This window comes from Scardinius erythrophthalmus (assembly GCF_964197995.2).
Source record: "Scardinius erythrophthalmus genome assembly, chromosome: 17".
NCBI lineage: Eukaryota > Metazoa > Chordata > Actinopteri > Cypriniformes > Leuciscidae > Scardinius > Scardinius erythrophthalmus.
Genome location: NC_138237.1, coordinates 12,948,565 through 12,974,397, shown reverse-complemented (window position 1 = coordinate 12,974,397; position 25,833 = coordinate 12,948,565). Strand labels below are relative to the sequence as shown.

Here is a 25,833-nt window from a genome sequence, read left to right as displayed (position 1 = left end):
AATTATCTATAAACATAATATACATCATATACACAAAATAAGGTATTCCAAGAAACATTAGATACTATTAGTAAAGTTTTTTTTAATCATTTTATAATATGTAATAACTTTTATTATTTATTATTATAAAATATTATAAAATTGTACTTTATTTAGATATTTTAACTTATTTTTTAACTTATTTTATGGAACATGATGTAAGAACACTTATTTTCCCAGAATGCTGAAGTATATGTCTAATTTATGTCTAATAAAGTCTTCAAAATGGACCCAAACAACATGAAGCAGTAATCATCTGTTCTTGCTCATTTTGTTCAATGAAGTTTAGTAAATTCCTCTTTCTGTCATTCCATTCGAACTTCCTGTGGGATGTGGCCAATTCAAATTCCAACTCATTATTTAAAGGGAGCCTTAAATTCTGAAGTTTGGTGAGCGTGCGTACCTGACTGCAGAAGTGCTGAAGGAGGAGGATGAGCGTGTGGAGATGTACGGGTAATGTTTGGTGTCCAGCTTCTCCTCAATAGCATCCTGCAAGATTCACAATCAAAGTAAGATCACATTTTTGTGAATTTTTACACAAAGATTTTTTCTTCTTCTTCAAATTCTATAGATCAGGATTTACCTCCATGATATCCTTGATCAGCGGGGTCCAGCGAGAGAGTTGATAGGTCTGCTCGCTCACACGCTCCTTACGATCGAGCTTCTTGCCTCTGCGGAGAGTAGACTGCAGCATACAGAAGCAAAGCAAAAAAAACGTCAATGGCAGGTCAGATAAACTGTAAAATGCTTTAACAGCCAGTGAGATTTAATCGTTGCTTAAGACAGGAAGCGGATAGCGTACATCTGTGACGATTGGGACGCCCAGGTGAGCCATATTGGTGATGATCTCACTGTCCTCAGGAGGGATCTGAGCGTGTTGGATCAGCTTGTTAAGGTTCTCCTCCGTGATCCCTGTTTTACCACACATGCACACACAAGTCACGTTACAAAATGGCTGATCAAGGTAATAAAATGCAAACTGAGGCATAAAATGGCTGCCGAACCGTTCTTCAGGAAAATGTAGAGCAGGATGATGCGGATCTTGTCATAGGTGGTGACGTTGGCATCCAGCAAGATTGGCACGATGGCCCTCATGGGGTCTTTAATCTTTTCCCCCTCTGCGTCTGTTCCCATAGCGAGATCCTGCCAGGTGACAGAGCGCAGTTAATAAATTATGCTCAAAGGACGGTAATAAAAACAGAAATTACCTTGATGCTTTCAAGTTCTTTTAGTATCAATAGCAATACATTTAGTACCATGTCATAAATATCACATAATTAAATCTATAAATTCTAAATAGCAGATACTTTTACTTTCCCTTGCAATAAATTTCCCATAGTTCTTGAATAGTAACCCTAGTTTAACCAGATAACTACAGGTAAAACCATGGTTTGCACCTCATTATCTTAGTTGGATCATTTTAACCAGTGGCGTGTCAAGTTGGCACACAGCTTTAGACACGCACTTCATATTCTATCACTCATTGTGGCAGTTTGATTGCTTCGCAATTCGCTCTGCTTGAAAATGAATCGTGAGCTAGTGGGTAAGTTTTCCGAGCAGCTCTTGTGTTATACTTCCCTCCCTGCCACCTCCTCTCACTTTAGCTGCTTTCAGCCTACACCATAGAAATACAATGAACAGCCCATGAAAAAATGTCTTTTTTAACCTGCTAGAAGCCATAAACGGAGAAGGCATAGATGATTATAGCACTGTACAGTCCTATTACAGTCAAGTTAATCAATCAAATTACTAAATAAAATTTGACCCGGCTCCTAAAATATTTTCACAAATATACAGTTGCAATTTTAGCTGGTTTATTAGGCAATTTCAAATCAGGATCTTTGTCACTTATGGCAACAATCATCAATATTATGTGTAAATATACTGTATATAATATTATTTCACGTACCAGACTTTGCAGCAAGCAGGCAAACCAAATAACTATTAACAAACTAACTAGTAACAGGCCCGTATATTTACAAAAGTAACTTGTATACTCTACATAACCACGCGATTAACAAAAGTATTAGCCCAATTAAGTATTATTATTTGTAATAATGCATGTGGATAATGCACATTTTTATTGCAGTGTGTGTGTGTGCGTATACAAAATTCAACAATAATAAATGTAATATTATAAAGGCAACAACATTAAATAATTGTTTATACATTTCCAATAATTGGCTCATTGTACTAAAATAATCTGGTAAATAAAATAAAGAATTTTTATGTAGATATTTTTTTTCTTACATTTGACAGCACTAGTTTTGAATTAAATAAATAATACATAAAATCATTGCAATAAATCTCAGAATGAAATGGTAACAATATTATCACATTTGGTGAATGTTTAAATAATTTTGTGAAAACATATTTTATTCATTTCTGAAGTGCAAACGCTGACTGTTTTTCTCTCAAATTTTCCACAGACTATTCTGTGGCAGTGACGTCTGGGGGTGAAATTGTACCTGCTCTACACGGCACAGCTTGTCCACGGTTCCCTGGTAGTGCTTCATGCAGTCCTCGGCCAACTGCAGATGGGTTGAGTACTAAATGGACACATTTTAAAGGGTCAACAAGGTAAATATTGGAACTGCAATTCCCATGAGGTATCTCCTGATGGCTGAATGCACATCTATCTCCTGTGACTTCTCCCACCTTGCTGAGCTCTTTCTGATACTGCGGCATCTTCTTCAGCATTTGAGACAAATCCCTCATGGTGGTCTGAAAGAAACAAAGGACTTTCTCAGAAAGGACAGCTAAGCAGAGGTCAGACGCGACTCAGATCCAGTGAGCCAAATACAGTGCAATATAAAAGCTGTTATGCTATATTAGAATAGGGTGACCAGACGTCCTGTCGATTACAGTCCCGTATTTCCAAGTAGGTATAGCTACAGATCTCCAAAATGGGCCGTGAACTCCAAAAGTGAGTAGAACCTCCAAAAGGGGGCGGGGTCTCCACACGCAAAGACTTGAGCCATTGGTTCTGGCTTCAGCCAATTGTCATTGACTTGCATTTCACAATAAAAATTTGTAAATTACAACGTTTGTAGTTGATCTAAAATAGTTATTTTTACACATGGGAAAGTTGTAATTTGGACCCAGGGTTCGAGATGGTGAGGTCTGGTTGGGGAGTTACACACGGCCCGGCTCGGCGATTTCATTTCGTATGATCATCTTAACAGCTTATCACCTGAACTGCCATTTTCTTTAGCACGCTATTCAACGCAAATCCCAACCCTGCAGTGAATTTTATTGGTTAAGATTAGGGTGTAGGGTAGGTTTAGGGGTTAGCATTTCTTGTAGCGTGTGTAGGAAATCAGCACTTATCAGCAATAGATACTTTAATGTGTGCATGCGTGTTGTGGTGCCTGTCCATCCCATCCCGTATTCCACCATGGGAAATCTGATCACCCTTATTATACACTATAATTGCAGATAGTACGTCACAGCAGAAATGTGTGTGTTCATGTCTGTTTGCTTGTGCTGTGTCAGTAAGTCAATCAATACTAATCCTGCTGTAGTGCTTTCACATGAGTCAGCCATCACGCTTTAGATTCGGCTGCCAACGCAATCTCATCCGCCAGGCTATCCTTCCTCGCCCACACTACACCATTCTCTCTTTTCTACTCCTCATTTTTTTCTCTCTCTTCCAGGCCCCTCCCCCCCTCAGCCAGACTCCAGCGTACCTTCTCTCCAGTAGTCATCCGCTTACTGGCAGAAAATTCCTTCAGGGAGCGTGTCACCTCCCTGCCAGCGAGGGAAATGAGAAAAGGAGGGAGAGAACATTTACAGACCAAGAATATTACAAGAAAACCAGAGCTTACGGTCGAAAATGTAAGGTTTTACTCACTGAGAGACCTCAGCAATATGCTTGTGCCGTAGATTCACCCAAAGGTCGTCATCTTCATGCAGGAGCACTTCCTTCTCTTTTGAGTCACCTATCCCACTGGTGTCATACCTGCCAGACACAAATCAAACAAATATTTATATATTATATATAAGGTATTTATAGATTATCTATACATATATTAGATATTTATACATTTACACAGTGTATTCTCTTGTTAATCGACCTAGGATTGGTTATATAAAATATTTGTTAATAATTATCCTATGATAATAATACAATGTATAATTTTCTTTAATATATATTAATGATTTATATTTTATAATTATTTTATATTGTATTATATGGAATGTATTATAATAATATAATAGGTTAATATTTTAGTAAATATTATTTGAAAATACATGTTAATATATTTTTATATTAACACTTTTGTTTTTGCCCCCATTTTTCATGAGCTGAACTCAAAGATCTAAGACTTTTTCTATGTACACAAAAGGCCTATTTCTCTCAAATATTGTTCACAAATCTATCTAAATCTGTGTTAGTAATCCATCCACCTCACAGGTGTGGCATATCAAGATGCTGATTAGACAACATGATTATTGCACAGGTGTGCCTTAGGCTGGCCACAATATAAAAGTCCACTCTAAAATCTGCAGTTTTACTTTTAAAAAAGTAAAAAAAGGTTGTTGATTGTGGTCTGTGGAATGTTGGTCCACGCCTCTTCAATGGCTGTGCAAAGTTGCTGGATATTGGCAGGACCTGGAACACGCTGTCGTATATATGCCGATCACCGATATATATATATATATATACACACCGATATATATATAATTAATTTTTAATTTACTCACTTGTAAACATCATTCTCGATGGGCAGCAGGTCATAGGCCATAGCCTGGAAGGTGAGCTCGTGCAGGACGGGAGAGACAGGGTCGAAAGCCCGGTCCAGAATAATGAGCTGAGAGCGAGCCTTGTCTGGTCCCTGCAGAGCGATAGAATATGTCTAAAAATCTACTCTTGTTTCATGTTCAGCACAAGACGCTTTTAAATTAACAAAGCCACCCACAAACATAATTATGTGGGCAAGAATGAAGCTGACATAAGCAGCTAGAATTTCTCAATATGGAAGTTGTGAAGTCGCTTCAGAGAAGAATTACATTTTGGTACATATTACGCAAAGGAATAATTTTTTTCTTTGGCATTACATGATTCCAATCCAAATCAATGGCCACATACCTGCAGCATCTAAATTCGGTTGTCAATTCACCTTTTAGTGGCTAATCCTGTTCTGTACACACACAGTTCAGTTTTACAGGAGTGACATTCGCATTCTAAAAATCCAGGTAGTGACACATTCTGTGAAGTGTGCGGAACTGAACTGAACAAAGTTGTTAATGATGTATTTGAACGTGCATCAGAAATGTTTCTCTCTTCTGTATGTGCGGTGCAAGAAATCACAGGGAACCAGATCTTGCTAGAAAAACAACCAAACAAATGCTTTATGCTGAAAATAAGACCAAAATATCGCAATCCGTACCTGATAACTTTAATAACTCTGCAAACTCGATCGCTTTATGAGCCAAGTTTAAACAACAAGCCCTAAAAGTCGTATAATTAGTGAACATGGCAACACTGCAAGAGCGTGTTCCGTGAAGCAGCCTCTCCAAGCATAAGCAAAACACAACGCCTCCGTCGACTATGCTTTACTTAAAATTGCTGAACATAACAAGTCTTTTGTCACTGTATGGTCAGAATAGCGGATACCAAACACATGAAACACCAGAAGGTTGATATGGTTTTCCCATGCTGTCAATCATCGCAGTTTCGAGAGTAAGTCTTGATCTATACACACACGATAACTTAGGGGATTCACTCCCACATTTAAATGTGGTTGTCACTTCTGAAACTTTACAGTGTGTGTACGTGGCCATCCGTTCACAGCAAGACCAGGGCAGTGAAGGGTTAATATTGGTCAATTTTGTGCGTGCTGAAAAATCTGAATTTTTCCAAGAACCCGCTGGAAGCTGCTTCTGTTTCCCCTGTGCATGTACCCCGTGTATTAGCATATTCATTGGTACATGTATTATCTCCTGCAGTGAAGTAACTGAGATGTGCCGCTCACCTCCCCCATTGTGGGATCATCTGCCTTGTAGGCGTCCAGTTTGTCTTGAAGCAACTGAGCCAGAGTGGCGTTATCTTTATACTCCCTGTGCAGAGAGAATCAGAGCATTAGAGCAGATAGACCGAACTTTAGACAGCTCTGTTGATCCTGACAAGCAGCCACTTCCTGGAATCTGATCCAGAGATGACTGCTATCTGTCTTGTCCACTAGTTCCTGTTGTAACTTTATATATGTTGGATAAATATGATTGCATATGTGAAAGGGCAGAAACATCAGGTCAGATATAGGAACAAGTCAGATGTAAAGAGCCTTAGTTCAAGACTCGGCACCAATGCAGCCTTACCCTCGGTATCGGACGGCGGGGTATTCCTTCAGCGTGGCACACAGAGTGGCCAGCTGTTCGGCCAACCGTTCCATCACAGGGTTCTTCAGCTGTGTCTTATGAGGGCTGTAGAAGCTCTGGAAGGCATCAGGGTTGTCCAAGGAGAACACCTAAACACACACACACATTCATACTCATTACTGATGGAGCAGTATTGTGGACAAGCTAATTGGTCAGATGACATTTTGGCATTCTTGATGTTTTTAGTTTCTTTTTGCTTTTTTTATGTGCTATTTAAGGGCCCATAATACAATTACATTTTAATTACATTATATTTTAAAATGTAATTTATTCCTGGGATGGCAAAGCTGAATTTTTAGCATCATTACTCCAGTCTTTAGTGTCACATGATCCTTCAGAAATCATTCTAATATTCTGATTTGCTTTTAAGAAACATTTTTTTATTATTATCTTTGTTGAAATATATAAATTTATATAACCGTGTGATTTTTGTATGCATGTCACATGCTGAAGACCTGTGACAGAAAATGTGCTTCTCTCTCTGTACTTGGTGTTACCAAACTGGTATGAGGGATGAGCTTCAGTCCAGTCTTTCCTAGGGGCCGAATCTGTGCTATATCTCTCTGACTGTGGCAGACAGTTTATCTGTATAGTTCTTCACAACCACCCCTCCCCACCCCCTGTCGGCACACACAAGGTCACATGACGATCCTTCTGCTCAGCAGATGGGTTCCCCTTCATGCTTGTTTCCTCTCATAACCTCCTCTGATTGGCCGAGGCTCTCTATGGATGCTGCATCGGCCAATTACGCGCTGCTGAATGAGGCGTGTTCACGAAGCGTTGAGCTGCAGCATCACGCACTGCTCCTCTGACTCCACTGCATTAATCATAGCAGACAGCCTCAGCAGCAAAGCATTGTGGGCCAGACCGCATCCCTCAAGCCTCAGAGCTGTTCTGGAACACTCTATTTCTACAATCACTGAGTTGCTTCTGGAGTCTCAATATGGACTGTCATTATTCCCCTAGATTTTTTTCTCTCTCTTATCCTCTCCACTCCCGAAATTGCTCACCTGGGACTCATAGGGCAGGAAGGCGATGTTGATTTCAGTAAGAGTTTTAATGGTTTTGGAGGCACGGCTCTTCACCACATCATTAAACAGCGGGTCTGGGCAAGCTGTAAGAAACACATGGGTAGTTGACATATCATTTTGAGCCGTGAAAGCTGTGTATTGGAATTCTGACAATAATTGTTATACATTACACAATTTTTGTTACACATTACCTAATAGTATTTTAATATTTTCATGCATATATACTGTATATATACAGTTGTAAGCGAAATTATTAACAGCTAAAAGTTTTTTTGCCAGTAAACCTGATTTGCAATGAGGGTTGAATAATTTTGATTACAACTGTATACTATATATATCTATCTATCTATATGTATATATATATAATATACTGTATGTGTGCAAATATTGCAGCCAAATATATGTAATTTTATATATAAATATTTTAAATTTTTTTAAACAAATGTATGCTGTTTTTATTTATTTTAAGTTGTGTATATATGTTTTATTGAGAACTTCATTTATGATTTTATCTTATCAATTTTATTTTATTTTTTTAACAAAGTAAGAAATGAACTTGTGAGACTATACACACATCTGTTGTTTAATCCATATGATCACAAAACAAATAATTTCAGTTGAGTCACATTTATATCTGATGTTACATAACATTGTTTTTCATTAAGATTCATTATGAAAGTGTCAGGCTGAGTGCTTGTGTGGTAGTCTAGATTTGAGCGTGGTCCCGTTAATACTGCAGTGTATATTATGCTTCCAGGGCCCTTGATGTACAGTGGAGTACCCTCAGATACTCACAGTCAGTGAAGAACACATGAGCCCCTTTATATTTCGCTGAATGGGGATCTTTGAAGTCATTGACGAGAGTCTGCACAGACTGGTAAGAGAAATACAACAAGCTTTAGATAAGAGTGTGTGTACGTGTGTGTGTTGTTATAGCAACCACAATGGCTGATAAAAATGACACGATTTTCAGCTGTTTGTGTAGGCTGTGTCAATAGTACTGTGTGGTGTGTGTATGTGTTAGAGAGTGACATATGTTTAGTGTGTACAGTGTGAAGGTTCCGCCTCCACACTGAGACAAACGTATACTCTGGAGCTGTTATTTTGCTTTAGTATCTTCTGAAATCATCATGTTTGGGTACCTTCTCAGTCGGGGTGATCAAATAAATGGCCTCCAAAGAGGGGAGAGGCTCTCTTCGCTTATTGATGTCTTCAACAACTGCAGAGATAAAGAGAGAAACATTAAGTCATTAAACATTAATTGAAATAAAGCAGAAATAACATCTAAATATTAGATGAAATACTTAAACTAAACAAAAATGTTGCCTTGGCAACTAATTGAAATAAATTTCAGTTGAAGCTCTAAAATTACTAACTAGAAATAAACTAATCTAAAACTAAAACTGAAATAAAAATAAATTCAACTTAAATAATAACAAAATTATTTAAATGTTATTTAAATAGTCACACTTGTACTGCTCTCGGTCAAAAATGACTGCATTGAAAATGAATGGGAAGCTCATTTCATCTAGTGGAAACGTTTGGTACTGACTTTTTTCTCAAAATTGATTCAAACTCGCAATTAAAAAAGATAATTGAGTTAATTCTGACTTTTGTTCCTCACAATTGCAAGTTTATATCTTCTCAAGTCAGAATTGTGCGATTAAAAAGTTGGAATTACCTTTTAAAAAATGTATTCCGTGGCGGAAGAAAGCTTCCATACATTTCCACACCTCATTCTAGCCAAATGATTGAAATGGAGTCTCGCTAAGAAGTCGAGTCACATACGATGCCTAGCTAAAGTGCTTCCTTTCAGAACACTGTTGAGCAGATGTTAGTAAGGTTTATGATTTAGAATGTAATTCTGTTTTTTAAAATGTTAATCAGATGTTTGTACAACTATTATGAATATATTCAGAGCTGAAGGGGTTTGCAACTGTGTGCCATGCCTAACAACTCCCTTTAGCTAGAACTTATTCATAATATAGCACAACAACTTGTAACCTTAATTAAATTTAATGCGATGCATTCCAGACTGATTCCAGATCCGATCTTGTCAGTGACATTTGAGTGCTTTGCTGGGTTTTTGATATGAAAGGTTGGGTTCATTTCCATCTGGCCATCATTTCCCAGCGTTTATATGAAAGGTTTCAGGTTAAGAGATCAGTTCTAAATCGAGTTTTTCCGAATCCTTTTGTGTAGGCTAGTTGTTAGCAACAAAGCGACACTTTTTTTCTTCGTTTGTAAGAAAACAATTCAATAAAAGGACTTACTAGTGATCCCCTCTGTCATAATATCAGTCATTTTGCAGCAAGAGGACAGCATCCTCATGCTGAGCTGGTCCACTATCAAAGCCTATAGACAAAAATAGAGAGCAGAAATTTCATTTCATTTTATTTATTTATTTTTATTTCGAACAACAAAAAAGATGCAAAGAAAATAAAATGTAAAAATTACAGAAAGAAAAAAACAATATCTATAAAGTATTAGAACAATAATTACAATATGTTCGAAAAAGGAGCGGGATGAAGCATAAGCTTATTATTTTTCCCACCCCTTATATAACTCTAAATAGTTCCAGTATATATTATATATATATATATATATAAAGCAAGATAACAAAAATACCATAATTTTAAACACCAACCAATCTTTTACATTTTGCACCAAACAACCCTTCACCCTATATTCACATATCCCAATGCAACCACACTCACAATCACTTCTGTTCCTCTTTATATCCTTTAATAAAAGAGTTTTTATAAAACTTTTTAAACTGTTTAATGTTTGTACAATGTTTTACCACCTGCTCCAAACCATTCCACAACCTCACCCCACAAATAGTGATGCACATTCTTTTTAGAGTTGTTCTTATTTTAAACTTTGTAAAGTTTAATTCTTCTCTCAAGCTATACCCACCCTGCCTTTAATAAAAATAAAAAATAAAATGTTAAATTTCCCAGAAGTCGATTACTTCTTGCTTTGAACATAACTTGTGCCGTCTTCAATTTAACCATATCAATGAACTTCAATATATGTGACTTTAAAAATTATAAAATGGTCTGATTCTGATATCCAACATTATTTAAAGATTTCTTTTTTTGGCATTTTTGCCTTTTATTAGGATAGGACAGTAGCTAGACAGGAAGTGAGGTCGGAGAGGGAGGAGGGACGGGATCAGGAAAGGTCCACGAGCCGGGACTTGAACTCAGGTCGCCCGAAGCACAACGGCGCTAGATGTCGGCGCACTTGCCCACGATGCCATCGGCCCCGATGATATCCAACATTATAAATGATGCTCTCTTTTGTAATGTGCATAACGACTGTAGGTTGGTTTGAGAAATGATGAGAGAGTCTCAGAAACAGTAAGGCCCTTTTACCTTGGCTGCAACAACGTCTATGTAGCACCACGCTGCTTATGCAGGCAGTGAAAAGCATGCATTAAATGCATGCGGTGTGATACAGGAGTAACACGATAAAAATGGATCAATTATTCACACAGATTTCCTGGTTTGCGACTCAGGGACTCAATGAATGATCAAAACTGTGATGCCGTGACAAAAAGAGAGTGTGGTTGCTATGGTGATGGGGTGAATGAGTTTGTCTTACCTTCCATTCTCCCTTCTTCTTCACCTTCTTGATGACATCATTCATAATCTCTGCAGAAGAAGAGAAAAGTTCAGATATTAGCATTTCATACACATCTCAAATTTGAGTAATTATCACATCTGTCATTATTCATTTACACTGAGTGCAAATATGTGCAATTAAACAATAACTTTTTTGTGAATAGTATCTATCACTATTCACACCTTTTTACTCAAAAATAAACTAGTGTAAGTAGCATCTACTTACTGGTTGGTAAGAATTTTCAATGTTTTTGAAAGAAGACTCTTATGCTCGCCAAAATTGCTTTTTTTATCAAAAAAGTGAAATGTTATAACAATTTAAAAGAACAGTTTTCTATTTTAATATATTTTAAATTGTAATGTATTCCTCTGATGACAAAGCTGCATTTTTGGCAGCCATTACAGTCTTCAGTGTCACATGATACTTCAGAAATCATTCTAATATGATGATTCGCTGTTGAGCAAAGTTGTTTTATTTAATATTTTTTGTGGAAACTGTTTGATGAACATAACAGCATTTATTTGAAACAGAAATCTTTCGTAACATAAATGTCTTTGCTGTGACTATTGATCAGTTTAATGCATCCTTGCTGAATAAAAGTGTTCATTTATTTCAAAACAAATCTTACTAACCCCAAACTTATGCACTTATTACTTAATTTAATTGAATAGTTCTTTGACAGTTTAGAACAGCATAGGACATTAAATCATGAGGCAGTTAAGGGCAGCATACTGTATGTTTGTGGTTCATACAGTACAAAAAACACTGTTATTTGACAGGAAGCAGCTTGTGTGTTCGTGTTGGTTATTGAGTGTTGACGTGTTGGAGAATAAATATCTTACACAATCAAAAAATGAACGTATTGGTGATGACACAATGTGTATACAGGGTATATCATTCTATCACTCCATTTATCCTCTTATCACCTGCTCTGTTGCCAAGCAAAGCCACTAGCACTGTCGTGTACTGTATGTGGTGCCCATTCTGTCCCTGGCACACCTGAGCCTGACTGTGCCCGCTGTCTCTCAATAAAAACACTCTGACTTCTGAAAAGGAATTCGTGAAATCCAGCTCATCTGGTCATGCGGGAAAAATTAACGTTGTGATCTGGAATGTAACTCTGGGTGGGCGGGACTGGATGGCTCTTATGAAACATTGACCACCCAATTACAGAAATAAGGTTAGATTCTGAGATAAAGTTGCAATTACGAGAGAAAAGACAAAATTGGGAGATGCAAAAGTCAGGTTCTCAGATATAAAGTCCAGTGATTATGAGAGAAATAATAAATAATAAATGTCACACTGTGGTTTATAGGCCCGGTTTCACAGACAGGGCTTAGTTTAAGCCAGGATTAGGCCTTAGTTCAGTTAGGACATTTAAGTAGCTTTTATAAATGTGCCTTAGAAAAAAACATTACTGGTGTGCATCTTGAGACAAAACAACGGCACTGACATATTTTAAGATGAATCAGTGCAAGTTGCTTTTCCAGTTAAAACGGCTCAAACATGCATTTTAATCTTGAATCTAAAGCCTTGTCTGTGTAACCGGAGGATAAAGTCACAATTATGAGAAATAAAGTCAATTGTGAGATATAAAATAGCAGTTAGGAGGAGAAAAAAGCAATTGTGAGTTAGCAAATTGTGAGCTATTATCACAATGACTAGAAAAAATAGCAATTCCTCGCAATTCTGATTTTTTTCTCAGAATTGTGAGTTTATTTCTTGCACTTTATAACACGCAATTGTGGATTTATATCACGCAGTTCTGAGAAAATAAGCCAGAATTGCGAGACATCAGCTTTCAATTGAAAGAAAAAATTCGGAATCGCGAGATACAAACTCACAATTGTGAGAGAAAAAGTCAGAATTGTGAGATAAAAAGTAAAAAAACAAGCTTCCATGCCATTCCCTCTAAAGTGCATTAGTTGCAGACTGAAGCAGTGGCGCTATCAGATGTGGCGGAGACAGCGTTTGCTATGGCGGCAAATTGAATCTCTATAGTATCTTCAGAATCGCCCTCTGTTGAGATGCCAAGATTGTGCTGCTTACAGACAATGCTAAATGAACACAGCAAATCATTGAGAATGGAATCTACAGTATGTAGAGTCTCTTTCTGTGTAACTGTTTCTGCTCTGTGGCTGATCTCTCTTATTCACTCTGATGTAAGTAATCCCATCATGCAGCGATTGGGTGGAGGCGACCATGTTTGTGTGTTGGGGCCAATATTAGCATGATTGCACTGCTAGCCATCTGGTTGTAGTATCAGAATAAAGGCGCTCAGGGTGATTTTGTGGTTTTCACATTTGTGCCAGTGCCGTGATACAGAGTTAAGCTCCTCTGTGGATGAAAACAGTCTGGATTATGGGTGTTTAAACACAGGGCATGTTTTAGTAAATGTGAAGAGATTAGCAGGCAGATTTAACATAGATTACAATAATACTAATTTATGTGAATGAGGGCCAAAGCTAATCAAACTTTCATTGTACCAATGAACACATTTCTGACCTGTTGATGGGAGAATATTTATTTGTAATTATAATGAAAAAACAAAGTATGACTTCCCTTATAAATGGTAATGCCAAGACTAGAAAGCCTCATACAAGTAAATCCGATTAAAAAAAAACAAGTGCAGGATGCTTCTGTTTGTAGCCAGCAGAACTCAGAGTAGCTTATGTAATTCAAAACCTCAGAAGAGCTTCGTTAATGTCTCATTTCAATGCTCATTTCTTGCTCTCTTTGTAGTTTTCACCTAAATGCTTTGTGCTAAGAAAAACCTGTCTAGAATAGCTATGATTCTGCAGATACCGTCTAGAGGTCAATCGATTTGGGTTTGTCAATAGGTGTTGCCAAAGCCAAAAGAGAATTTACAGTTTAATTTCAAACACAATGTAGCAAATAATTGAATTTAAATCGATAATTATTTAAAAAATATTACTACTCAACAATATTCACTCCATGTGACCAGTGTTGTTATAGTTAACTAAAACTGTTAAAAATTATTTTTGTTGACTGAAATAAAACTGAAATAAATGCAATTTTAACTATTTAACAATTCAAACTTAACTTGAATTTTAGGTTGAAGTACTAATACAAATAAATTAAAGCTAAATAGAAATATCAAAATTTCAAGGGCACATGACAAAATTACTACAAAAACTAAAATGAAAATTGAAAATATAAAAATAAAAGCTATAATAAACTACAACAGCAAGCGCACGGCCTTTGAGAGGTATACGCTAGGTCATGTCGTTCTCAGCTGTCTCCAGAGGACACTTCATCCAGTCATGTGACATCAGCACAACCCCCATTGGCCTCACTTCACTCCAGCCAATGTTCAGCCTCTAGGACTGAGGTAAAAAACCATTTTACTGTACAAATGGGGGTTACTGAGCGAGTGAAGGGGAAAAATACAGAGAAGGACAAAATGAATGTCAAACAACCTCATCCAAGGCTTCTGGAATATGCTCAAAATCCTATCATTATTACAGAAAAAAATCCTAGCTTCTATACAATCCTTTACAGAGACTTCTCAATGTATTGATTTTGCTTCATCGCTGATCTGTAGCCTTTTCAAGATATGAATTTTTGCAGTGCAGCAGAACTATACTGTATTAAATCATGCTGTACTATACAGACTGCAGGCCGGGTCTGAGTTAATGAACTCCGTTTTTTTATTTCTCCTCATATTGGGTAATAAAATGTACCGCAGTCTATCAGATATTTGTCACAGCAGGCTACAGATCGCTCCAGCACTGATTTTCTCAGTAAGGTGCTGGATAATGTGTTTGAGTTTGACTGCTTTATCGGATCAACTGGATTGTAAAGTGACACTAAAGCAAGATAATTATAATTCAATTAAACAAAATTCGGTTTACAGTAACAGTAATTCCATTTATGTGCATTCAATTAAAAGTAGAAAAGGACACTGCCGTTATATGCAGTCAAACATTTAAGGGTGTGTGATCGGGTGTCAAACAGAAGAAAGCAAAGGACAGCTGCATGAGACCATTTCCCCTTCTGGGTCACATAACAAAGTCATTTACTGCGGTCTAAAGTAGAACCGTGAATGTGCAAGAAGCAAATCTGGCGAATTTGCCGACAGCAGAATCATTCATCTGTACAGTAAGTGTTGATGATAAGCATTTCAGTTCAGATTCCACTCGGAATTAAAGTCAACTTGAAATCAAAATTGACTAGTTCAGTATTTATTCTAAATAATTTATCCGTACACATCGTCATCAATTCATGATGTGGACTCCCTCCCCTCCTCAAGCAACGACTTTTCTGATGATGTGCTTACTGGCACAAGGGCGGGACTACCTGTCACTCACATGAGATCGACCAATAGCAAACCAAACGATCCAATCAATTCCCAATGGACAATATTAAGCCCCGCCCTATTTTGTTCTCGTTCAATAAGCTGTTTCATTTGAATATACGCCACAATAGGGAAGAAAATACTATCACAATTTCTGTTTCATGCTGATTTTAAAACTGAACCATGCAGGCTTTGCAGATAAACATGTTCTCTCGGTTCACGCCTCGCTGTTTCTGTCTCACACTCCTTCACTTAAACACTGAACCTCTCTCCTGAGTAAACCGACTTGAGTCTCATCTCACACCAGCTCTTCATATATTTAACCTTAATGTAGACGTCTTAATTAAACACGAGCTGTAGTTTGTGATAAAAGTAGATGTTTGGTTAAATTAAGCTATTTCTACAGCTGTAATATAAGATGGCTTAAAAAAGGATGTTTGGATATGATGCAATCGCTGTCTGGTTTAGTGTGATTGACTGTTGTGTTGGTTCTCTCTTGTTTTTGCATGTGTTCATGATTTCTTTGTACAACAGCCTAGTCAAATAATTATGTCTGCACAATTAGGCATTTTCATCACAAATAAAACAGTTGACTATGCACAACTATGAAATATATAGAAAATATACCTTTTTCATTTATTTTTACTTTGCATCTTACTGGCTGTACGTTCAAAATGATGGTTCCTCTACTATACAACTACGTTAGTTAGCATGAGCTAATGATACATAATAATTCTACAGCATTTAAAAATCTTAAGTTAATTCTACATTTTTAAAAACTTAACTATGAAAGTCAGTTAATGCACTGTAAACTAACACGAACAAACAATGAACAATTGTATTTTTATTAACTAACATTAACAGATCTACTTAATACAAAATACATTGCTTGCTCATAGTTATTAACAAATTAGACCCTTTTTTTACAGTGTTTCCAATCAAAAAGCAAAAACATAATGAGATAAATATTAAATATCGTTAAAAGGCATCACCCAGCTGTACTACTGGTCAGTAAAAAAAAAAAGGTATAACGGCTGCAGATTTAACCCTCCATTTTCCCAGGCTCCCTCAGGGTACTCTCATTTCATGACCCACTTTTATGCTCAGTCTCTCGGGAATTTTACGGCCATTTACCTTAAAGAGACAGTCTGTGGTTTTCCTTATCCTGGTGGGTCTGATTTGATTTTCTGGTATGACAACTAAACCTAGAAACCTTTTATTTTCAAGTTTCATGTTTTGTATTGATGCTTGATTGCATCAATGACCTTATTTTTTTAATTTTTTTTATTATTATTATTGAGCCATGGTTTACTATTAATATCTGTTCAGTTGGAGTGCAAACAGCAACTGAATAATTAATTTCTTCTTGAGGAGTTCTAGAGAGCTTTTTAAGGCAATTGTTGTTGTCAGAGCATCTCGTCCACACTGCAGTAGTCTATGCGCATAGTGTCATATAGTGCCCCTGAGAAGGTGACTATCCAATATTGTCCTTGTATAACAGACAGAAGATGCTCTGCTAACCCCCAACCAACGTCACAGAGTCCAAGGACAGAGCATCCACCCACACACACACACACATTGACTCGGATGCTGTCCTACTGGTATAGAATTTCAGCATGCTGAGTCATTATCCATTCAATGGATGTGCAGAAGAGCTTCTTGTGGAAGAAAGCCACTAGTTATACGTAAATATTATTTATGTTATGGGTAATAAAGAATAAACAGACTAAAACTCGAGTCTATACTATTTTGTCTAAATTAAAAATTAAAAATACGTTTATTTTGAGATTTGCTGCAGATTACATTTGTTATTAAAATTATTTTAACAAATGATAAAAATGGAAACATTTTGTTTTTGTTTCTTTTATTTTGGTGTTTATTTATATGGTGTTATTATTGACTATTAATAAATGTTCACTTTATTGGAGTCATTAATCACTTTTTAGATGATGGCAAAGGCAATCTATCTGTCAAAATAGGGGAAATGAGTAGTCACGTATCCAATATCAATCGTCCGATACCAATAAATGTGAAAATCTCTAATATGCATGCATTGATAAGCGATATGGTACTGATATGTTGTGCATCCCTAACCATAAGTATTTTGATACAACAAGATATAATGTCCAGAAATATGTGTGTGATCTCAAAAATGTTTTTGGAAATTTAAAAATGTTTCAATTACAAAATAAAAATAATGTTTTTATTTCAAATCTCAGATTTAATTCCTTACCTCACAGATATCAGTGTGTTTTGTAATCTTACTGTACACTCTTAAAAATAAGAGTGCCATTGATCGTTCCACGAAAAACCTTTAACATTCAATGAATTTTTACATTATGCAAAATATTCTTCATGCAAAGAAAAATGGTTATTTTAAGAATTCTTCACTGAAAGGTTCTATGTGCAACCAAAAATGCTTTTGGAACCTTATATTAAGAATTTATGTTTTGTACTATTCTGTTCATTTTAGCATTGTGTCTGTCTCAGTGGGACGACATCTTTTATCCTCAGGTCTGATTTATATTTTTCCCCAGAGCTCTCCACTCTGGCTCATTTTCATAGGAAAGCCATAAACCCAGGCTAAACGGGATTCTGGATAATGTATTCCGGGAGAGTCAGCAGAGAGCTTGAACAAAACATCTTAAGTCTTTAATATTATCTTGAATATAATGTCTAATAAAAGCATCCCGAATCAGATCATGCCATTGGTAAAACCCAAGGAGAAACTATAAAACTGTATGAACGATTGCAAGCTCATGACTGATCTTAATAGAAATCTATAATTCATTTCGACTGTTGGTACATTTTGCATTTGCCTGCAGAGATTGGAAAATGTTACACTGGTCAGTGCATCCTTGCACAAAGCTAATGCAACACCCAAATGTCAGGGCGAGAGCAATCATGGATAATGAGAGGCTAGTGGTGCATTTCAGACCTGGGGAAATACAGTAGACTAATACACAGTGATTTATTTAGCAACATCTTCAATGCATTTCATGGCTTTCAAAATGGACTTTGGGACTGCAAAATATGAGGTGAAACATCTAAAATATCTAGAAGCCTGTTTTTTTTTTCATATAATTTATTCTTGTCCTACTTCTCTCTGGTTGGTTTGTCATTAGTGGTGCTTGATAATGCAAGCATCTGTATTACAAATGCTTAAATGGAAATGGATTTGAAGACTTTTCCAACAGATAAGACCATTTTTGGTCAGATGATAAAATGGGTAAAACAATGTCATTCTGAAAGCAATCACCTCAGCAACATGCTAAAATCCCCGTTAGGACTGTGACAATGTGTTTTGAACAGATAAGCACCATGAAAACCCAGTTTAAACCAACCTAAGATGCTTGTCTGGTCTTAGCTAGTGGTCTTCTTGACCTGAAAAGTGCTCAAAACCCTTATAAAACCAACGTTAGGCTGGTTTAAGCTTTAGTACCGATCACACTGTTCTCAGAATGTGTCAGATCTAGTTTGTATGGCAACTGCCTTCTTAATTTCCACTCTGCCCTTCATTTAACCCCTCATTCTTTTTTCATTCACACTAGAATTAATCATCATTATCTGGCTGCTATTTTTATCATGGTGTGTCTGGGTTCTTTAAATATGGTGGAGGTTTGCTTGTGTATATTGAATTGGAGGAGAAAGCAAAAGCTAACCTGGATCAATAGCTACTAAAGGCAATTCTGAAACAAAGAGCCACATACTGGATCAGTGCTCTCCATGCAGCGTTCATTCATACTCTCATATATTAAAACTTGTCCATTGTCACAAATGGTTCTCAATACATGAGAAATACTTGAAAGGCACAGGGCTCTCTTTGAGCGTTAAGGGAGTTATAAATGTCCTCCGTTCAAGTCAAGCATGAATCACACGCTTGCAATTTGCTGCAAGGCACATTGACTGTCCTCTCTTCGCTTGCCATACACACGTAGACTATGATCAAGGACTTTCGTCTTAAAGGTGCAGTAAGGAATTTCTGAGAAACACTGTTGATATTTCAAATGAACCCAAACAAACACTCTCCTCCCTTCATTGCTCCACCCCTACAAGAGTGGATATCTCTTTATCATAGCTGAAGAGTATACACAATACACAAGAGTATATAAAAGCAAGAGTTCATTGTTTGTCACCAGCAGCACACCAGTTCCCACTATAGCTAACATTACAACAACAGCATATCTTGGTTCTGTGAGAAATAGCAAAACCAATCTCACTCACGTATGGAGCAGAAACAACACAACCTCCATTTTCAGGCATTCCCCTCTTTCAGCGCTGGTTAGCTTTTCTAATAATAATGTGGGTCCTCCTAATGCGCTTGCCTGATCATAACCCTTCTATTTCCAGTGATATTCTGAGAGGCTGCTGACCGCAGAGCAAATGGGAGGAGCTTACGTCTATTCATACTTTGCACGTGACGTCACAAGTACTGGCTGGCGGGCAAGAACGTCTTCTCCAGCAACGAAACCCAGTAAACTAATCAAGGATCTTGCCAGGACGTCGCCAGTTTTACTATACAAAAGTTGGTGTTTTGAGGTGTAAACGACATGCCAGTTAGTTGTTGTGCGATTGGATGCACTAACCGCAGATGAGATAAGCAACCTTCACAGTATACACGTCTGTGCAGTGATCATTCCATCACTCCATCAAAGGTAATTTCAACATTTGTTTGAATACAATGGGTGTATGATCATGTAATTAATCGTGTCTTTAAGTCACCCTGTAGTTTCGTCAATCAACACCACCAGCTGGTTCGGCAAGTCAGCTGTTTGTGTTATTAGTCTAAGCTAGGCTAACTGTGCGTTCACACCGCCGGCGAGAGCGGCAAAGTTCATTGAAAATGAATGATTTCCGGGCACTTTGACGCTCTCGCCGGTGGCGGTGTGAACGCACAGTAACAGCTGTCGTCTTTTGCTAACAACAACAAAAGTGTGTGATAGGTTGTTTTAAGGTTTGTGATATCTATGGTTTTCAATGAGAACCAGAGATGACCCAACAGTAGAGCTAGATTATTTACGGAGGAATTATTACTGCTCGATTATCTTAAAAAACCTTGTCTGCTTTACACAATTTAGCTACCTTGGAGTTAATCCTAGTCCATAGTTATGCTGCTAGCTCGCTAACAGACTTGATAGCTACTAGAAAGACCTGGAACTACAGGACTCAACGTTGAAAATACCCGTTTGTTGCCCGCCAGGTATCCATGGTAGTCACGTGACTGCAAAGTTTGAATAGCGAATGTAATTTGGGCCTAATGGGTGGAGCTAGAATATCCAACCACACCCTGACCCTACCCACTGCTCTATCCCTCCACCCCATTAGACGTCCAGAGAGGAGGAGCTGAACGTCATTTATTTCTGCAGTGAGTACCACTTGGATATTCCTCTGTGCCTTATCTCTTTTGTAATGTCTCTCAGCCATCTCTCTTTCTACAGTCTTTCTTTAAATCTCCCTCTTGCTCACTCTCTCTCCTCCCCTATCATGAGTGCATATGCCCCCTACTGCTGATTGGCTGCTCGGTCCGATCCACCTTCAACAGCGTTTCTCAGAAATCACTAACTGCCCCTTTAATTCAGCTTCAAGTTAAGAGAACAGAGAAGTGTTGTCATCTGTCATATACCCCTCATATAGGTTTTGTTTGTGGATGTATATCTGAGAATCCCTCCAGATGTTCTTTATGACTCATTGTATTGGCAAAATAACCTTGGCAGATATATGTGTGTGTTTGTGTGTTAAATATACAATTATATATATATATATATATATATATATATATATATATATATATATATATATATATATATATATATTCTTTATATAATAACTATATATATATGTAATTGTCAAACATGGTAAAGAAGATTATATCGGTTAATGTGTTTGCAGTATCAAAATCTTATTATAAAGAGATTTGTGGAGAAATAAAAGGAAATATGTTTCCCTGAATACTGAATGTAATGTAAGGCTGAATCTGGTAAGTGGGGCATAGTATAAGCTCAATTCATGAAAATGGATCAACAAATAGGCAGGCTAACAAAAGAACTGGTTCATTCAGAACTAGACTAATGCCTATGAAAGACCCTTTAGACAAATACTATGAATCATTTACACATGCTTTCCATCTACTCTCCTTACATTGCATCCTACATTTCCCTGTGAACATTACATCTTTTAAAAATAAAAACAAAACTATGACAATCTAAGCAAGGGTGTACGTGCATTTGGCCAGTCCCCTCTCATCTCTTTGCTCTCTATCTGACCCTGAGTCTGATGATGTGTGTCTCATGTCCCAGGAGAAGACAGTGAAACCAACACACACACACACACACCCACGCCACATCAGAGACCACAGGAAAACCAATCCATCATCCTGCGTGTGAGGAAGACAGAATCCATCGCAGGTGTTCGGAGCACTAATGATCAGGTTTCAGTCAATATTGATTATATGTGTCCCTTTCATTTGGACTGGACAATGCAACAGCATTTTCACTATTATGTAATATTTTCCATGCTTTCAGTTTTTAGCAGGTGTTTAAACAACATTAACTGATCAATTACAAATGAAACAAACTCAAAATGTTTAATATGATTCTGTTGAATGATGAGGGCATAATACATGGGTCAATGACAAATAATAAATATTAAAAATGTTGCTTTAATATGTTCCTCAATCAAATTTAGACAATATAATCATATTTTAAAACCTTTTTAAACATTTTCAAGGTAGAAATATATTTTACCCCCATTTGACCTGAACAAATTTTGTCTTTTCATAAAAGGTTTTTTAGATGACCTAAAGGGGTTCTCTTTGAAATCCATGTTTTATCAGTTTTTATCACTTAACTACAAAATGTAGTTACAACAAAACTGATTTAAATGTGTTGGACTGAAGTTTTTCATATATTAATACTTCATTTGCTTCACTGGTTCACACGATATATATATATATATATATATATATATATATATATATATATATATATATATATATATATATATATATATATATATATATATTAAAAAAAATAATATAAACACATTAAAATGCAAGTTATAAAAAATTGTGGGGCTTTTGTGGAGAAAAAAAAATTCTGGGAAAAGTAGTTTGGCTTATATATGGGCTTATATTGGAATATATATAGGCCTATATATATATATATATATATATATATATATATATATATATATATATATAAACCCCACATTTTTTTTATAACTTGCATTTTAATGTGTTTATATTATTTGTAATAAATTAACTGATACGTTTGATCATGGCAAAGCTCAAATTTCGATTCCCAATTATAAGCATGCAAGCACTGAGATCTCTAAAAGAGAGAGAGTGAGAGTCGTAATAATAACTGATTTCATCAACCTTTCAAACAGGCCATTTCAAAACGATTGTCTTCTTATCCTGCTGCATAAGCAAAATCTCTAAAAAACGAAAGCACCAACAACCGCCATCAATCTGTCTGCACTAAACGCCATTCCCTTGCGCCACACATGACAGATACAGCTCCACATCTGAGGGATGCGCATTCCGTGCTCTCATTTTCCACTACTCAACCGAACACGAACAACTCCGCCATTTAACGATCATCCAGCTGGAGATGCGAGCCAGCTGCATTCATGTTAAAAGCACGGGCACTTCCTGGGCAGAGCAGTTCACCAGCTGGAGCTTTACGCAATGGAATATAATGCACTGGTGATCAATCACAGGGGTGAGGCTGTGCCAAAACGCATTTATTAAGCTAATTTTCGGATGTGGCAGGTAGAGTTATGCAAACATCGTTTCAATTGTATCCTCATTAGTTATACAGATAATAATAGGAGTAGAATAAAATATCATCGACACAATTCCCTGCGTAATTCCTCAAACGTCCGTGCAGAACAAGGGCGTTCCTGTTCTGGACCATCTTTATCAAGCTTTTTTTCCTGGTAGTCTGGTTCTCGTGCCACATCTTTATAATTTAAACAACATGCAATGGAAATAAAACCAATTCATGTCATGCTTCACTGATGCACAATGCGTATCCGCAACATCCCGAGAGTTATGTCCTCCCCGTTCAGCACAATGGCAGGGAAACAAGCAGCCGCATCCAGGGGAACAGAACGCTGAGGAACACTAATGACATGCAACGGGAAGGTACCATAAAATAGCACGTTCACATGGTTGAACATTAAACCTCAGTAGCCGAGGAGAATTAACATTATGGTCTTACTTTCGCCAACGACCGCCTTTAATCCAATTGGTGCCATGATGCTCGTGAGTGTTCGCCCGTGTGCAGTGTGTTCTCCTCCCTCTCCTCCTCTTGCTGTCTCTGGTTGAGCGATGCTGCGCACTCCTCACGGCGACTGACTGCGGAGATCCGTCACTGCGCATGCGCCCCTCTCTCCTCCACATGAGCTCATGATACAGATCGCCAAACGCTGAGGGCGCAAACACAGAATCAAAAGTGCATGCTTTCTTGATTTCATACTGATTTTCTCTTCTTTTTTTCCCCTCCATGCCATGATCAGTGTAGATTTTAAAATATCATTGCATCTGTTTCTATGGCGTTCATTGGCTCCCACTAAAGGCTTAATATTTTACATTGACTTTTAACATCATTAGCAAACAAAGCCGTTTTAGTTTACTTCATTCAGTTAAAAACACACTACAAGTTAAAAGTTTTGGATCGGTACGTTTTTTTAATGTTTTTAAAAGAAGTATCTGCTGCTCACCAAGGCTGCATTTATTTGATTAAAAAACAACGACAAAAAAGGTAATATTGTGAAATATTATTACAATATAAAACAGATGTATATGTGAATATAAAACAAATTGTAATTTATTCAAATCAGAAATCAAATATGATTTGATGCTCAAGAAACATTTATGAATATTAACAATGTTGAAAACAGTTATTTACATTTTTAATTCAGGATTCTTTGATTAAAGTTCAAAAGAACAGCATTTATCTGACATAGAAAGCTTTTGTTACATTAAACACTACCGTTCAAATGTTTGGGGTCAGTAAGAATTTTTATTTAATTTTTTGGGGGAAAGTAACAAACGTTACAGTAAAGACATTTCTAAAAGGTTCTATTTCAAATAAATGCTGTTCTTTTGAACTTTCATCAAAGAATCCTGAGAAAAAATTACACAACTGTTTTCACCATTGATAATAACAATTAATGTTTTTAAGCATCAAATCCGCATATTAGAATGATTTCTGAAGAGACTTTAAAAAAATAAAATAAAATAAAAAACATTAAAAGTCTTACCGATCCAAAACTTTTGACTGGTAGTGTAGGCCTACACATTGTGAAGTTATTAATTAAAGATAGGCTATTATTAATGACCAATGCAAATAAAAATGATTTAATAAAAAAGACAAGCTGTAACAATATTACACATTTTACTGTTGTCATGTAGCCCACAGTAGTTATTATACGTGATCATCATCAAATTTTGACCGCATGAGGGCGTCAAAACTCTAGTAAACATAAACCCTTTATCGAATCGCTATTTAACTTTCGATGATATAAAAAAGACAGTGTTTTTTGGGGATCTTTTTGTTTATTTTATAATATTTATGATTAGTTTTTAATTCAAATAATTATTGTAAAATATAATTATTTAAACAGTATTTTTTGTCACGCTAAAATAATAGTATATTACAATTAAATTGTTTATTTTATAAATGATATTATTTCAGCAATATTATTTAGTTTTTATAAAATATAAGTATATTAAAATTAGGCTATTATTATATCAATATATCTAAACATTTCCATCATATAGCCTAATCATAATTTAATCATATTAAATCCTAATGTTATATGAAAGTACATTTTATTAATAATATTTTTTAACTTTATAGGAACTTATTTTAAATTACCATGAAAAACTATAAAAAAATATTATATATATATGTGTGTGTGTGTGTGTGTGTGTGTGTGTGTGTGTGTGTGTGTGTGTGTGTGTGTGTGTGTGTGTGTGTGTGTGTGTGTGTGTGTGTGTGTGTGTGTGTGTGTGTGTGTGTGTGTGTGTATATAATATTAAAATTTTAATATTAACTTCAAGAGAAAGCTTAGCAAGCCTCAATGGCTCCATTCAAATTCCTGAAAAGTAGTTTGCATTTCCTGGAGACAATATCAGTTTGGGAATTAAGTTTTAAAGATGTTTGTGGAGAATAATTCAATGTGGAAAAGAATTGTGGAAAAAAAATAATTTAATAAATTTTGGCGAGCTATATTAAAACATATTCAGTAGTCATTTCAAAACCAAGACAGGTTTCAACTCTTATTTAATTAATAAATAAATAAATAAATCAAGCAAATCCCATCATATATAACAAAAGCTGCATGCGATTCCATGATCATATCAGACGCTCGATCTATAGGCTAATCAGCCGTGATTAAAAATGCAACACGGTTTGTTGTGAAGTT

At 36.4% G+C, this 25,833-nt stretch overlaps 1 protein-coding gene across 2 annotated transcripts in view; it reads right to left on the bottom strand.

The window, feature by feature from the left end:
- stxbp1a (syntaxin binding protein 1a) overlaps window positions 1-23,762 on the bottom strand; it is a gene marked incomplete at its 3' end in the record, with an annotated part of 30,564 nt that extends 6,802 nt beyond the window's left edge. Inside the window, exons 1-17 of one of the 2 annotated variants that reach the window (XM_081390084.1) lie at window positions 23,622-23,762; window positions 11,061-11,110; window positions 9,725-9,806; window positions 8,594-8,670; window positions 8,247-8,325; window positions 7,431-7,534; window positions 6,361-6,509; window positions 6,018-6,102; window positions 4,747-4,877; window positions 3,893-4,000; window positions 3,729-3,789; window positions 2,698-2,763; window positions 2,508-2,588; window positions 1,044-1,182; window positions 842-951; window positions 623-724; window positions 443-528 (exon numbers count right to left, since the gene is read on the bottom strand). In XM_081390084.1, the coding sequence (XP_081246210.1) occupies window positions 443-528; window positions 623-724; window positions 842-951; window positions 1,044-1,182; window positions 2,508-2,588; window positions 2,698-2,763; window positions 3,729-3,789; window positions 3,893-4,000; window positions 4,747-4,877; window positions 6,018-6,102; window positions 6,361-6,509; window positions 7,431-7,534; window positions 8,247-8,325; window positions 8,594-8,670; window positions 9,725-9,806; window positions 11,061-11,110; window positions 23,622-23,658 (1,547 nt within the window). In that variant the 5' untranslated portion in view covers window positions 23,659-23,762. The remainder of the gene's footprint in view (window positions 1-442; window positions 529-622; window positions 725-841; window positions 952-1,043; window positions 1,183-2,507; window positions 2,589-2,697; window positions 2,764-3,728; window positions 3,790-3,892; window positions 4,001-4,746; window positions 4,878-6,017; window positions 6,103-6,360; window positions 6,510-7,430; window positions 7,535-8,246; window positions 8,326-8,593; window positions 8,671-9,724; window positions 9,807-11,060; window positions 11,111-23,621) is intronic. The other variant, XM_081390085.1, reaches the window with a different exon arrangement.
- Window positions 23,763-25,833: the final 2,071 nt, after the last annotated feature.